We start from the raw sequence: 16,516 nt of genomic DNA, 5'->3' as shown, positions 1-16,516 counted from the left end.
CTTCTCATTTCTAGTGAGAAGAATGCTAGCTGAACTAGTCCTCATCACAAGATTCCCTGATACCTAATGCACCCATCTATTGGTTTTCCTCTTGACTCCTTCCAAAAGCTTGACTTCATCTCCTTGTATGGCATCTAGAGCTGCTTACCATATTCAGTGTGTCTGCTGAACTGTGTCAGTAGACCAAGAGTTATCTAATGCTTTTGAAGTGTATTCCCCTTAGGATATATCCCACCATTTTATTGGCTAATGCAACTGACCTCTGTACCTGCTTAGTCTGCTCTTGGTGGCACAGTGCAGGTAAACAATTCCTTTTCTAGCTATCATTTCAACTCACACAGGCTAATAATTCTCCTTAGGCTTGCAGTGGCCCAGGTGATTTGTTTGCACTGAACCTCATCTGCCCTTTTCCATTTAACTTGGTTAGACTCAAAATTCTTGCTTAGATTCTTTCAACTTCCCCACTGCTTTGTCTAGCTTTTTCTTCTCAGCAATAAGTTTAATACTATTCCCTATGCCCTTGGATATCTGTGACTGAATATAGTGAAGAGTACTAGAGCCAATACTGAGCCCTGTTGTACTCCATTTTCATTACTAGTGACATCTCTCTCAAAACAACCCTCTGCTTCCTACCATTCAACCATGATGCAATAACATTACTTAGTCTGGATCCTCACCCAGGCACTCTGATTTTCCCCTCAGATGTCTGTGCAGGGCCAAGTCAAAATGTAAAGTCCTGATAAGCCTGTCTGCTGGTACTCCATTGTCAAGCTGCACTGTAACCCACTCGTAAAACTAGTTAGAGTGACTGAAAAGGTCTTGTGGCAATGGACCTGTGTTGCTTTCTTAGAGATTGTTGTCATCTACGAAGATATCCAGACCTTTCATCAGGATTTGTTATCTAACTTTCCATGTCACTGATGTTAGGCTTTTGGACCTGCAATTCACTGGATTTTTCCTGCCCCACATAAAGCATTCAGATACCACACTCACGTAATGTATTCCAGTCCTCCAACACTTCTCCAGTAGACAGAAATCTACTGAAAACTTCCATTAGGAATTTGCCTGAAGAATGGTCATATTCCTGTGGGTTCTGTGAGGTATCACATCCAGACCTTGTGCTTTTATCCTCACTCAGGGAAGGAAATTCCCTCTCAACATTAAATACATACTACTCAAAGCCACCTCTTCCTTAGAGGTAAAATTTAAGCACAGTTATACCCAATAAGAATGAGAGTAATTTCTTTTCTTGATCAAGACCGCCTCATTTTTCAGATTTCATTTTTTAATATATTAGGCATTTTTAACAGTTACTGTGGGCATTAGCTTTCATTACTTTGTAAATTGCATATCAAAAGATTATTTCTTACAGTGAGAGATGAATTATGAATACATGTGGTACTGTGCTGTGCTGATATGTCTTCAGGATTTCAGTCTTAGTATGATGATAATATTCTGTATTGTTGATATCAGATCAATATAGTGTTAATTAATGAATGGATTGCATAATTATTTTCCTAGACATTTGATGAGAATGTATGTGTAGATGTCTGCATGTTTTACAACTTGAATTTTGTCTTCTGACCTGGAAGTATCTTGCTGTTTTCCTTAATTATTGTACAAGTGTTCTGGGTAATATTACAGTTTATTTACTCATTTATTTTGATATTCCTGCCAACTTATTGCCATCAGGAATTGTTCTGATAATATAGCTGATTACGACTAAACATTCAGTGTTATAACAAAGCAGCATCAGCCTACAAAAAGATGAAAACTGCATTAATATTATTTACGAGGAGAGTGAATGTGTGACCTAGATGAAATGGAATAGCAAGCATCTTGCACAATATTTTCCTCTGCCCTACTTTGGGTTATTCAGCATTTCAGTTCAGTGTCCTGTATCATGTATACTGGCTTTAAATAGATCTGGCACACTAAATTAAATACCCTTCATGCTATTAAAAAGGAGATGCCATTTTCATACCTCCTGCCACATGGGATGATTAAATAGATTCTGAAAACAATATGATCCGCACTGAAAAAGGCATGGTGAAAGAAAAGAAAGTGCCAACTTGACACAGTGGCACACCTGTGTAAAATGAGAGCTCTGGAAACTGGAGCAGGTATAATGAATAGTGCTGGGTTACTCACTGAGACACCACTGGAATATAAATACACAAAGGCTGACATGATCCAAATGTGTTAGTCTTTTCTTTACTCTTACAATCGGTATGTAATCAGTTACCCAATCAAAACTTTGTTTATAAAAAAATGTTTCCTTATTCAGGAAAGGTAGAAGGAGCAAGGCCATAGAAAATGTAAGTGATACACACACACACACACACACACACACACACACACACACACACACACACACACACACACACACACACACACATGCACACACCATTTTGCCATTCAGGCAACAAGAAAATAAGTACTTAGTCCCCCCATCCTGATAGTATAGCCCACTTTGCACCATTCCTCTGTATCTATCTATCTCTACATATAGGTTTACATTCATATGGTCAAGCGCACATTGCTTGACCATACATCTAACCGACTTTTCTCTGTGAATCCCATAACGTTGAATGGTTGGAATGTCACAAAAACACTGAATTTGACATTTCCGACCACTCTACACCCTAAAATGAGTGCTAACATGGGTCAAAAATGGGGTGGGATTTTACGATTTGCAACACTTGCAATTGTATTTTTGAGATGTTGCTGCAGTCCTTTTGGCCATACCTGCTCGACCATATGCATGTACACCATATATATATATATATATATATATATATATATATATATATATATATATTTATAGGCTTAGTGTTGTTGCAATAGTGGATGTTACTACAGCAACAAAAACACATTTTTTGAATGACATAAAAAATGTAAAAAATGCAATGAAAATGTAGTGCACAATTGTCTATTCATTCTTAGTGAGCCAGTGTTTCTGTTACAGTAGCTGTTTCTGATCAATTACTAATATTTTTACATATAAACTGTAAACATAAGCACAGCATTGAAAGTACAACCATTACATGCACTTGCAGTATTACAAGAGCAATTCACTGCACTGCAAATGTAGTGCTTGTTGCAAATGTAAATACAATGTGGCTGTTCCATTTCATATTAGGGACAGTACTCTTCACACGCACCCTTATTTAAAAATAATGACTCCATTTTTGCAAAAATATGGGGAAGAATGAATCTCCATGTTCCACATTATTTATACATATAAAAAGTAAGTACTGTGTGTTTGCAGAGGGCAGGCACTCCCATACTTTAATATAGTGAGTACATGGTCACACAAGTGTCTAGCAGAATGTAATGTCATGAATTATCATTTTTGACATAAAATGCAAATACAGTGTGTCTGCAGGTGGCCAAGCTCTGCCCTACCTTATACTTACTCCAAGGATGCTGTACCTGACATAGTTCACATTACTGAACTTTACAGAAGAAAAAAAAGAAAAAAAAATACAACTCTTTACATTGTGGCAAATCTTCTTTTGGAATTAATTTAACATTATAATTTATTTATTATAACAGCTTTTATTTATTATAACAGCTTTTATTATAAACAGCAATGATGTAAACGTTTGATATTATATATATATATATATATATATATATATATATATATATATATATATATATATATATATATATATATATATATATATATATATATATATACATATATATATATATATATATATATATATATATATATATATATATATATAAATGAGAGAGAAAGAGCGGGAGAGATGTGTGTGTGTGTGTGTGTGTGTGTGTGTGTGTGTGTGTGTCTGTGTCTGTGTGTGTGTGTGTGTGTGTGTGTGTGTGTGTGTGTGTGTATGTGTGGGGGCACTGGATCAAATAACCAGCTACACCAACACCCATATATTCAATATAAAAACATGAAAAAAACACAGCTCGACAGGTTTTGTGCATGCTCTGGGAATTACCCTGTAGTGGACTAAACCAAGCACAATTGTTTTTGCAGGTGGGAAAGTTTTGTTACCTTACACCACCTGCTAATTATATATACTAACTCTGACATCACACAATCTCTGTGGAAAGAGAATATTCCCCTACCCAGGAATTGTCGAGCTTTTACATCTGTCAATCATCTGTTTGCGTCAACCAATTGATGCCGACTAAAGATGTGCTGATGTCAATATACAGTCACTCTAGTGTCCACAACTTGTATCTAAATATATGTATCCAAATATGAAAACAGTACAGTCTGTTGACTGCGCAGCACTTTGGTATTTGGGCATGTATCACATTCTTTCAGCATCATAGTTTACGTGTGCTATTGTCCCCCACATAAAATGTTTGTTAAGGCTTTCCATTAGTTGGAAACCCATGATCACAAAAGCACTTAATGACTTATATGTTTTTCCTGCTAGTTTAGTATAATTTTGATTGTAATTAATGCAGACATGAATAAGTGATTTAATTAAGCATTTATGAATGTTGAATTACATTTACCATTTGCCTTTGTGCTACTCATTTTCTGAATTTGAATTTGAATTGCTATTAACTGATGTGTTCTCCTGATTCCCCCAGCAGAAAGAATGTTTTTTTTACCTTTACCTGATGCATTTTTTGTATGTTTTTCCTTTGTTTCGTGATGACAACAAGATAATTATTATATGTATACTCATTTATATATTAAGCATTTTTGACGTACTACTAACTGTTTTTAGACATCCTTCGGACTAACATGATATTAACTCCTTCCAGACATCCTTTGGATTAACATGCAACGTGTTAATTTGCCCAACCATATGTAAGCTAATAATGACTTGGAGCACAAAGATAAAGTGGCCCCATCTAATGTATATAGTTTGTCAATGGCTCTTATTTGATGACATTGTTTTGAATGTTAAAAAGATTTATACTTACATGGCGATGGTGCTATGCTACCAGCTGTTGTGATTATGAAAAACCTGGAGTAAAGACAGAAAAATAAGTATGAGTAAATGTGAATTTTTTTTCAGAAATATGCATAACAGCATATGTTTATTAATTTGAACAAATCATAAAAATAGTTTTCTGTCTGACTTGGTATCACATCTGTTGTTTATTATTTCACTTTTTCCACTAGTAGCTTTACTTAATGCTGGAAGAAAAAAAAATAAGTGTTTCTGTTAATTAAAGCAAGATATTGGGTTTGTCTCAATAATCAACAGGAGGAAAAATATTTATCCAGCTTGTAGAAACTTCTTATTTTAATTTGTGTAGATGGTTAAAGTACTGATTATGAACCAGGTGACTTGACTTCATTTTTGACTTCATTTAGCAGGACAAGCAACCATAGCTCTCAAATCTCCAAAATGTGGAACATTACCTCTCACAATCTAGAAAAAAAATGTGCAACACTTAACAGCTTGCTAGTAACTTCACATAGGAAGTTCATCACACAGTTAAAATGTGTTACTTTATACCAGTGAAACATTCTTTTGTTGAGTTAATCTGATTCACTCTTACTATGAAAAGCAGTTAAAAATTCTTAATACTTAATGTGTGAAAAACCCTTTCAATGCAGAACTGTGAGGAACAGTATCTTGATCAGACTCGAAATGAGGAACATTTCTCATAATGACATACACTGGACAGTTATGCTGGCAACTGATACAGCTGGTGTAGGGGGGGTGGACATGCCTATTCCAGGTGATCTGATTTCACTTAGAAACTCTGGTAAATGATAGAGCTGGTGTAGAATGTGCATGCCTATTCCAGGTAACCTGGTTTCAGTTAGAAACTCTGGTAAGTGAGAGAGCTGGTGTAGAACGTGCATGCCTATTCCAGGTGACCTGGTTTCAGTTAGAAACTCTGGTAAGTGAGAGAGCTGGTGTAGAATGTGCATGCCTATTCCAGGTGACCTGATTTCAGTTAGAAATTCTGGTAACTGATAGAGCTGGTGTAGGAGAATGCACATGCCTATTCCAGGTGACCTGATTTCAGTTAGAAACTCTGGTAACTGATAGAGCTGGTGTAGAATGTGCATGCCTATTCCAGGTAACCTGGTTTCAGTTAGAAACTCTGGTAATTGATTGAGCTGGTGTAGAATGTGCATGCCTATTCCAGGTGACTTGATTTCAGTTAGAAACTCTGGTAACTGATAGAGCTGGTGTAGAATGTGCATGCCTATTCCAGGTAACCTGGTTTCAGTTAGAAACTCTGGTAATTGATTGAGCTGGTGTAGAATGTGCATGCCTATTCCAGGTGACTTTATTTCAGTTAGAAACTCTGGTAACTGATAGAGCTGGTGTAGAATGTGCATGCCTATTCCAGGTAACCTGGTTTCAGTTAGAAACTCTGGTAATTGATAGAGCTGGTGTAAAATGTGCATGCCTATTCCAGGTGACCTGAATTAATTTAGAAACTCTGGTAACTGATAGAACTGGGGTAGGAGAATGTGCAGGCCTGTTCTAAGGAAGCAGTAGCAGGAGTTTCATCAATGCCATTATCACCTTGGAAGCGAGTCAGTGAAGCAAGAGACAGCTGTAAGGCATGTATTCAGCTCTTCATTCTGTATTCACATGGTAGCAGTTCATGTGGGAGTAAGGGAACATGTACTCCCATGGGGTATGCATAGAAGTCTGTGTGGTGATGCAGCTCACACATTTGCTATGAAGGAAAGGCCTTAGGGCATTACAATAACTTCTTTCTTGCCAGAATGTCAGAGAAGACACAACCCACCACTAAAGCTACCTGGATCCCCTTTGGACAGCTCTCTCTAATTCTGGGGATACCCAGTATGACAGAACAAAGGAGCTCAAATCCAGTGTTTGAAGATTTGATGGTAAACAGTCACAGGAGCATAAAACACATAGAAAAATAAGTTATTTTCTCATTCACTTTTTAATCAAATATTTATTTTATCCAACAACTAGCCTGACACTAAGCTATGCCCTCCTTGCCAGCTTCAGCAGACACACAAGCTGTCAGTAAAATATGGGTTGCATGGTCATATCAGGGCTTTATCCCAATATTCCAGTGCAGTGATAAATTAACAAACAGATAGACAGGCAGACAGACAGATGAGTAAATAGCTAGATTTATTATATTAATTATAAAAGAAAATAATCAAGACCTTTGGGTTATGACAGACAACTGGGTACACTTGCAAAGACTCTCTGCATGACTACACAAATATAAATCATAACTATGACTAAATAGATGCTTCACTCTGGTAAATTAAAGCTTTTAAGGTAGTAAGCTTCTGGATGTTGGCTCTGAATAAAATGACTAAGAAAAAAGAAAATTTAATAAGAGGAACCTGACTAAGCCCACTATGCCATGTGGACCATCAACATTAAAGGATAGCATATCCCATCATGTGGGCTATCAACATTAAAGGACATCATGTTCAAGATAGAGAAATGAAAACAGCAGAGCTCCTGCAGGGCTAAACGCACAAAGCAGAACATCTAATGTTAAACCAGATTTTAAACGAGCTAAATAAAATAAATTGAAAGCTGGATAGCAAAATTATCCAAGCTGGAAGGTAATTCACAGAAATGAAGGAGGTGTTCAATCCACATTCACATGCCATGATGGAGATGCAGAGCAATGCACAGCAGGCTCACATCTTAGTTGCAAATAACCTGATTTGAATTAAAGAATTGAAAATGCAGGTTGCAGACTTCTGCTTCTGTGATGGGTCAATGATCTTTAGAGAATTGTTATGGAACTAGGTTAGTATAATGGCTAATGTGTTTACCTTATAGATCCAAAGTGTTGGGTTGTATTCTAACATGAAGTATTTGGCTGGGCTTAAAATGACCCACACAGGCAGTTAACCTAGTACTAATTTATGGAGGGAGGTTTGGCAAAATGTTTAAAGTCTTTATGGGGGAGGGTTGGTATAATGGTTAAGACATTAACCTCACAAATACAAGTTTCAAGGTTTGAGTCTGACCTATGGTGATTGGATAGGCATCTATAAACAGGACTGCAACATCTAAATTTCAAGACAATAAAGTCATTTTGTGCTAGTAAATCCATTGCGAGCAGTGAGAAAACTTATAGGTTAAATTCTGGCTTATTTAAAAAAAATGTTTTTTCCACTTGATGTTAAGACTGTGCTAAGAATTTCAAGAATCATTGGAGGCATGGAATAGCTTAAAAACAGTGAGGAACATCTGAGGACTCTCTGGACATCTGTAATGGAGGGAGTATAGCAAAAGGAAAGGAGGGATTAACCGTCCAGAAAGAGGTACCACTTCTATTCTACCCATTAAGGCAATCACAGAGATTTCACCAAAGGACAGAACGTTTTTGCTGGGAAATCAAAATAAAAATTGGGATAAAGCATGATGCTAATTTGATTGCATTTTTTTCACTCCATCATTGCTTTGCCTGTGTAAGCAATTCCAAATTGCTCAGATTGTACATGTATAAACACAGTAATTGTAAAAGCACCTGGCTAAAGCCATGGAGTTAGAGGAATGACAGTGGCACACTGCATTTTATTGTGGTGAGTGTTAAGGAATGAGGAAAACTGATTGTATTATATCTTTTGAATGTCTCATTTTATATAGTTCAACAGTATGGCTTTCTTATTTACTTTGAGGCTAGGACACTAGTATATTAATCTCCCACTACCGTCTCCCTTTTTCTGTGTGTGAGATTCATGTCGATTTGCCAAAGGTAACTTCAGTGAAAGGAAAAAATCAAAACTCATTTGCTGAAACCACCTTCGAAAAACATTACAACAAATTTGCCTTGACAGGTGGCAAACACTCCTGAACCCGACATGTGAGGGGACATGCCTCACACTCCCTGGACTTGTATATACTACCTCTGAGATCACACAATAGCAGATGAAAAAAAGCAAACTCCACTCTTGATGAAAGTAGTTTCTCAAACAACACATATTCTTTTTGCGTTTGGTGAAACTGCATTTTTATCCAAATATGTTCCTGTGTGTGTTTTGTTTTGCATATATATATATATATATATATATATATATATATATATATATATATATATATATATATATATATATATATATATATATATATATATATATGGGTCTAGGACTATTCACTGAAAGCACATTTCACTGAAACACATTTCATTGTGCAGAATTCACTGAAAGCTCAATTCACTGAAAACACATTTCACTGAAACAAATTTCACTCAAAGTTATATATGGCCTTTTCCCCACTGTGCGACCCTGGAGTTAGTATATATAGTAAGGGGGTATGGGGGGCACCCCCCACCTATTTTATATAGTTTGAACTACATAAATGGATACTTGCAATTACAATAAATTACTCTGTTCTGAACTTAATATATATCCAAAATATGTAGGGGGGCGGTGCCCCCTTACTATGTATACTAACTCCAGGGTCACACAACAGTGGGGAAAAGGACATATATAACTTTCAGTGAAATGTGTTTCAGTGAATTGTGTTTTCAGTGAAATGTGCTTTCAGTGAATAGTCCTAGACCCGTATATATATATATATATATATATAAATTATATATATATATATATATATATATAAATTATAATAACTGGGAATGTGTGCACAAGTATATCTCCATGTTGTCCTTTTTCTACACAGAGGGAGTTCTACATTACAGAATTTGAGACTTTTTTCTCTTGTTTTTATTTCCGAATGGCATTAATAAAATAATTAACATGTGACACATTTAGCACAGGCACAAACATATGTTTCTTGGCAGACACTTAAAAAGGTATTTGAGCTTTGGAATCTTTAGTCAATAGATTGCATAAAGCGATAAATAGTTTTTGGGAACATATAAGGAAGAAACCTGAAGACGAGTTGGGAAAATTGCTTGGACATAGGTTGGCTGAGAGTCAATGGCACTGAATACATTTAACACCAAGGTATGTTTCCTGCTCTAGGAAATTTCATATATTTGACTAGAAATGTCTCCGCAAATATTGTTTCACTTCAAGTAAACTTCAAATAATGCAACAGGAGATCTCTGAAGACTACTGGAGTTGTCAGAATGGCACCAGGGGAATGTAGTGCAACGTCTTCTGTGAGTACTCTAAACTAAATTGGTTTAAATCCCAGTTATAGAACTTCATTGAAGTATTGAGTATTGTGGACATAAAAGGACACTACATTTCTTTTGCTGTTTTTTTTTTGGTATACCTTAAGTGGGAATCTGATTAAAGCATGAAAGAGCTTTGTTAGGATTTTTATTTTGCTGTTAAAAAAAGGAACAGAAGAAATAGTGAGGAAATCAAAAAAGTATTGACTCCCTTAACCCCAGACAGAACAACTTTGAAAACTGGTGACAAAATTGTCTAACAAGGAGGCTTTGATCATTAAGGATGGCAACCAGCATTGGTCTACTAATACGTGACTAGTTTGGCTACAGAAAATGGAAACAACAACTTCAGGATAGGGAAACTACTTGGCCTGTTCACTGAATTGTGGACAGTGTGGTTTTAAAATGGACTTTCCCCTCATTCAGTCTAAAATTATCTGGATTCATAGTCACTGTAAAAGGTTGGATGGTTTTCACAGACACTAATAAAAGGGTTATTTTCATTGCTTTGTGTAATTTTTTTCCCAGTTTATGTAGATAAGAAATTGCATCAAAATGTCAAAAGGTATTATTTATCTTCCTTATTATTGGGAAAGAACTTCGAGATAAAATTTTATCAGACTGATTCAACTAGTGATAAAAATGCATTATAAGTGAAACTATGGAAATGTGTGATTTATCAATACTTTGTAATCCTTTTGTATGTTTTTTTCAGTATTCAATGGCTTAATTTATTGTAGCTGGAATGGATAAAACGTTCATTTTTAAAAAAATGTCAAAATCAGTGCAACTCTCAAAAAATCAGTGAAAAGAAATGAGCAATCATACTTGAATATCTAGAAGAATCTTAGTACTGAAATTTTCTCTTAAAGCATCTTTATGACTTGGAGTTTATAACCATAAATAATTACATTCATTTGATTTTCAGTGATTAACTGCTGCGTATTTTCATGAGGTTTCTCTTCAATGTACTGTCTGTTTATCCTATTTTTTTTTTTGTATTTAAAAACCCGTATCTCTGAAATGGTTCAATATTTATTCATGACATTTTCTGGAAATGTTACTGGCATAAGGATCTACAAAATTTTCAAAGGACTGTGCACCTTTCCTTAAAGACAAAGAAATAGCAGCATGTTAAATTTCAATTAAAAAAAAAAACAGTTGAGGTAATTTTTTATTCCACAATATAAACAAAGTAAAAATCAGTTGTATACAGGACACATATTGCATTTAGTCTTTGTTTATTTTACAAAGAAAATAACTTTAACGCTACACATTTGTTTTCAACAGACTGTTTTGTAATGTTGTATTCTCTCAGTTTACAGAGGCCATTGTGGCCTGAATTTCACCTAACTTCAAGAGACAATAAAAGGAATTCAGAAAGCTTACCATGAGGGATAAACCATTTTAGACCTCTTGGTAACAACTTTTGATTCACAGACAGCCTTATCTTATTAAACTTGCCCAGAAATGCCTGTGGTAAGGCATTCAGAGAATCCCTCTCTTGCATAAATTACCTTGGCTGGATATGTTAATGAACACATGAAAATGCTTGTATTCACCCATTGCTTACAATGGATGAGAGGATGAGATTGAGTTATAGGTAAATGCTATGTAATTTACCAGCAAGGTAGTAGTGTAGGATGCCAGCATGTATGTGTGGCTGCACGTGTGAGTATAAGAGGAATGAATGGCCTTAGGGGTGTGTGTGTGTGTGTGTGTGTGTGTGTGTGTGTGTGTGTGTGTGCACATGTGTGTGTGTGTGTGTGTGTGTGTGTGTGTGTGTGTGTGTGCACGCATGGGTGAATGGGTGAGTGTGTCTGTGACTGTGAATGAGAAATGGGGGACTGTGTGTGTGTGTGTGTGTGTGTGTGTGTGTGTGTGTGTGTGTGTGTGTGTGTGTGTGTGCACGCACAGGTGAATTGGTGAATGTGACTGTGAATGAGAAATGGGAGATTTTGTGTGTGTGTGTGTGTGTGTGTGTGTGTGTGTGTGTGTGTGTGTGTGTATGTGAGACGGGAACTGTCATACATCCACATTCCCATAGATTAATGAGTAAATCTTGCAATGCTAAGGCATGGGGAATAACAGATACCAGGGATACTCTCTATATTATGCCCCAAAGTCACCTTACAAGATAACAGGGCAACGTTTTGTAGCATGAAAAATATGTGGCAGGGGAGCATTAGACACCAGGGATATGCTTTATGTCATGCCCTAAAGGCACTTAAAAAGATTCAAGTCCTGAATGTTTGGCATTCACAAACATCTCTTTCACAGAGCTTTAGTTTTCTGCATTACCAGTAGGCAGTAGAGAACCTCTTACACAGTACCTAATGTCTTCATGAAATAAAAAGTAAAGGGGAGACAACATTTTTCAGCCTTTGCTCTTGGCACACACCCAACAGTTTTGAACCCTGTGTCCTCGGCAAAAAATCATCTCCTTAGTAAAGTTTTAGTCCTCTGTACTCCAACTGGACAAAAGGACAGAGCTTAACATTTCAACTTAAGTCTTAAAAAAGTTAAAGAGGGAAGGTTCAAACCTTGCACACGTTGTGCAGAAAGCAGCTTAATAAGCCAGAGACTTAATCATCAACACTAACCATGAGGACTTGTGTTCAAGTGTATTTTTTTACAGAGTAAGTAACCTGAAAAAAATTGATGGCAGTTAGACCTCCCCCTAGTAAGGAAAGAACATTTGGGTAGAGTCAGAGATTGCAAAGTAATCTCTAGTGAAAGAGTCTGTCCACAGCATAAATCACTAGTAGCCACAATCAGCTGCAAACAGTGGTAATGAAGGCTCCAAGGTCAACAGAGACTAGGTTGAAAACCTGGAAGTTGACTGGAACAAAAACAATTTCAAGGAAACGTTCTAGAATCTCGCACCTTAGAAGGAAGAGGAAATAGATGAAGCTGAAGAGGAATGGAAGCATCTCAAAACAGCACATGTGAGGACTATAAAAACAAATATGCAGACAAGTTAGGTATGGAAATAAGATACAACAGGAAAGCTGCTGGTGGAATACAGAAGTCCATGAAGTTATCAAACAAAACAAGGCATGCAGGAACAAGTGGGAGACAGTAAAGATGGATTAGGCTAAGAAGGAATACATGTTTGTTAACAAAGAGGTTAAGAGAGTATTCACAATAGTAAATAATGAGGCATCAAAGGCTCTCTACCATCTTCTGGAAAGTGACTTAACAGATTGCATGAGAAACTATAACAGTTTGTGAGGCAAAGACAGAAAGATGAAGATAGTCATCAGACAATCTTCATAAGGGATGCCAGCAACAACTTGCTCACCAGTCCATAGGACATCAAAAGGCAAATAGAAGGAATATTTCGAGAAGCTTATGAGTGAAGAAAACCCCACAGAACCTATACTGTCCCAGACACAGTCTATAATGAAAGGAAGAAGAGGCCACCCTAAAAGAAATAAGAACAGCACTATACAAAATGTAGTGAGGGAAAGCAGCAGGTTCAGATGAAGCTGCTGCAGATATAATCAAGATATTGGATGAATTTGGGGATCACTGGTTATTGGGGTACTCATAGCAGTATGAAGAGCAATGCTTAAATCTGATGATTAGAGAATAAGTATTCTTGTGCCAGTGTACAAGGACAAAGTGGACATTCACATTATGGACAGTATGGAGGCATCAAACCTCCCTTCACACTGCATGAATGTGCTGGAAAGGGTGATTAAAAAATGAATGCACAGTTTAGCAGAAAGTAAGGTTGGAGATGAGCAGTTCAGTTTCAGATGAGGATACAGCATGACTGACCTCATGTTTGCAGTTAGACAAGGTAGTTGAGAAGAAGATAGAGATATAGAAAGATTCCAACTGCGCATTCCTAGACTTGCAGAAAGCATTGACAAGGTCCCAAGAAAGCTGATTTTGGCAGACTTGTGATGGTTCAGAGTCCTGGAAACATTAGTAGAATTAGTGTGGGTAATGAATAAAAAACAAACAGTGTTTGTACTCATGCAGGTGTTCCAAGTGGGAGTGGATATGCATCATGGTCCAACTCTGACCCCACTGCTGTTCACATTGGTGATGGACTACATTAGCAAACAAGTCAGAGGGGACATTTCAACAAAGCTACTATATGCAAAGTGGAATTACAGACAGACTGAACAGGAACAAAAAAATGATTGGGGAATGAAATACAAAAGGAAAGGCGCATAAGATGAAACTGAGTACTGACAAGGCAGTTGTCACGGTAGCAAAATAGGGAAATCATAAGAAGCTGAAAATTGAGTTAGAAGGGAAAATAGTCCAACATGTTAAGAGCTTCAAGTATTCTGGAGGAATGATTGAGGAGAAGGGATGTCTGAATGAGGAGGCCAAGGCTAGATTCAGAGCGGCTGCAGCTGACTGCCCTAGAGTGCCAGGGATAGTGTGTGACAGATGAATGCCAAAGAAGCTGAAAAGTAAGGTGTACAAAACAGTGGTGAGACCAGTACTACTGTATGGTACAGAAACCTGGGCATTGAAGGCAGACTAGATGAAAAAGCTAGAGGTGATGGAGATGAACTGCCTAAGATGGGTGGTAGTATGCACACTATGGGACAGATGAAGAAATGAGGATATCAGAGCAGAAGCCAAAGTAGCTCCAGTTGCAGAAAAGGTCAAAAAGAACAGATTATGGTGGTTCACGTACACATGCAAGAAAGCAGAGAAAAACATGGTGAGAAAGATTTGGGAGAGACAGGAAGAGAAAACACGGACATTCAGCAAAGAGATGGATGGACTGAGTGAAAGAAGACCTGTGACAGCCAGGCATAACCATCGAAGCAGGTAAGAAACTGGCAATGAATCAAAAAAGATGGCAGCAGTTGACACAATAAATGGAGAAAAGAGGGGTTGATGATGATGATGATTAAGTAGTGTGAAACTCTTGTGTGTGGCATTATTCACTGATACAATAGTCTGTAAGTTATAAGGGGCTGGGCATGTATGAAAGGCAACATCAGCAGTGTTCTGTAAAATCTGGCACAGGTTTAAACCTTTACGTGGACTCACTTAAAAAGGTAATAGAGCAGCAGGTCTGGTATCAGGTTGCACTTTAAAAACAATAAGGAGAAAGAAATTCAAATGGCTAGCATTATTGACTGACTGGAAGGACTTGTCATTAATGAGGGCAAGGACAAAAATAAGAAAATAAATCTGGAACATTCTGTACACTAAAGGACAGGTACGAGGCGTATGTGTTTGAATGTGTTTGTGTACAGAGAGTGAATGAGGAGGATACCTGTGCCAATGTAATGGACGGGCCAAAAGTGGTGAGTAACACAGGAAAGTACTGAGTTATAATTCTTATAGTTATGGGTGATTCAGATACTTGCAATTAGCCAATAATAGGAGATGTCCTCACTGTGGCTACATGTCTTTGAATCACATTTTCTGAAGCCTCAGAAACAGTCCTTTTAGGCAACAGTTCTTAAAGCCTGAAGTGGGGTTCTTTCTGAATCCCTGGGAAGATCTCTGCTTCAACATTTTATTTTACCATTTTCAGCACACCTTGTTTGTCCTTATTTCATACTGCTTTCTGCCCCAAAGTTAAAGAAAATAGACAAAAGATTCTCAGATATGGGCAAGCTTCTCAGAGCATGTAAACAAATGTATGGTTTACTAAAACATTTACAAATTATGAAAAATGTTACCATGACTAGAAAGGAATATTATTTTTGTTCTAATTACATAAGAACATACCAACAATGTGACTCAGATACATACTGATTGATGCTTGAAAAAAAACTTTAAAATGTACATTATTTTTTTGTGAAACGAATAGAAGCCCAAAGCATCCAAATAGCTTTATAGCACAGCTTGTGATATCTAGCAATGGTGGACCATTTTTCTCTAACAACAAGAATATTATAACAAAATTCTCAGAATAATACATTCTGACAGTTGCAAAATGCATTTCACTGGTGGTTCTAGATGTAAAAAAAAAAACAAAACAAACAAAAAAAAAAACGGACATACCTTTATTTGCTGCATATAAGTGTTTCAACCGGGGGTGTGGTAACAGGTTCATTGATTAAAACAAAACAAAAAACTTAACAACAATAGCAACAACAAAACTTCTGTATTCAGAAGTGGTAAGTAAGATGTTTACTCCTTATTTAGTGACAATGCTCAGGTGATAACAATGTTCAGCAAGAAAATGCACTATAGGTACTGCCATTCAGCAAGAAAATGGACTATAGGTACTGCATTCTAGCCTCAGAGCACCATCATTCTGAATTTGATCACAATACTTTAGCGACTTGAAAACAGAGCATTGTAGATGCAGCATTTTACAACTGAAAAATATATTTTTCTGGTGAAATATAGTTTTACTTGTGAGCTATTCACAACTTAATAAAATAATTTTTGTGAACAACATACTGAGCACAAGTTCACCACAGCCCACCAAATTAAAGCTGAGTATAATGTAAAAATG

The 16,516-nt window shown here is 36.7% G+C and overlaps 1 protein-coding gene across 1 annotated transcript in view; it reads right to left on the bottom strand.

Annotated features, from left to right (window-relative positions):
• Positions 1-16,516, bottom strand: part of LOC122791761 — a 198,512-nt gene that overhangs the window by 97,677 nt on the left and 84,319 nt on the right. Inside the window, exon 2 of the mRNA XM_044059684.1 lies at positions 4,927-4,970. Within this exon, the coding sequence (XP_043915619.1) occupies positions 4,927-4,970 (44 nt within the window). The remainder of the gene's footprint in view (positions 1-4,926; positions 4,971-16,516) is intronic.

Source organism: Protopterus annectens, chromosome 17.part0 (assembly GCF_019279795.1).
Source record: "Protopterus annectens isolate FY-2018-M chromosome 17.part0, PAN1.0, whole genome shotgun sequence".
Taxonomy (NCBI): domain Eukaryota; kingdom Metazoa; phylum Chordata; order Ceratodontiformes; family Protopteridae; genus Protopterus; species Protopterus annectens.
The sequence above is the reverse complement of the archived record's forward strand: the minus strand, read 5'-3'. Positions and strand labels throughout refer to the sequence as shown.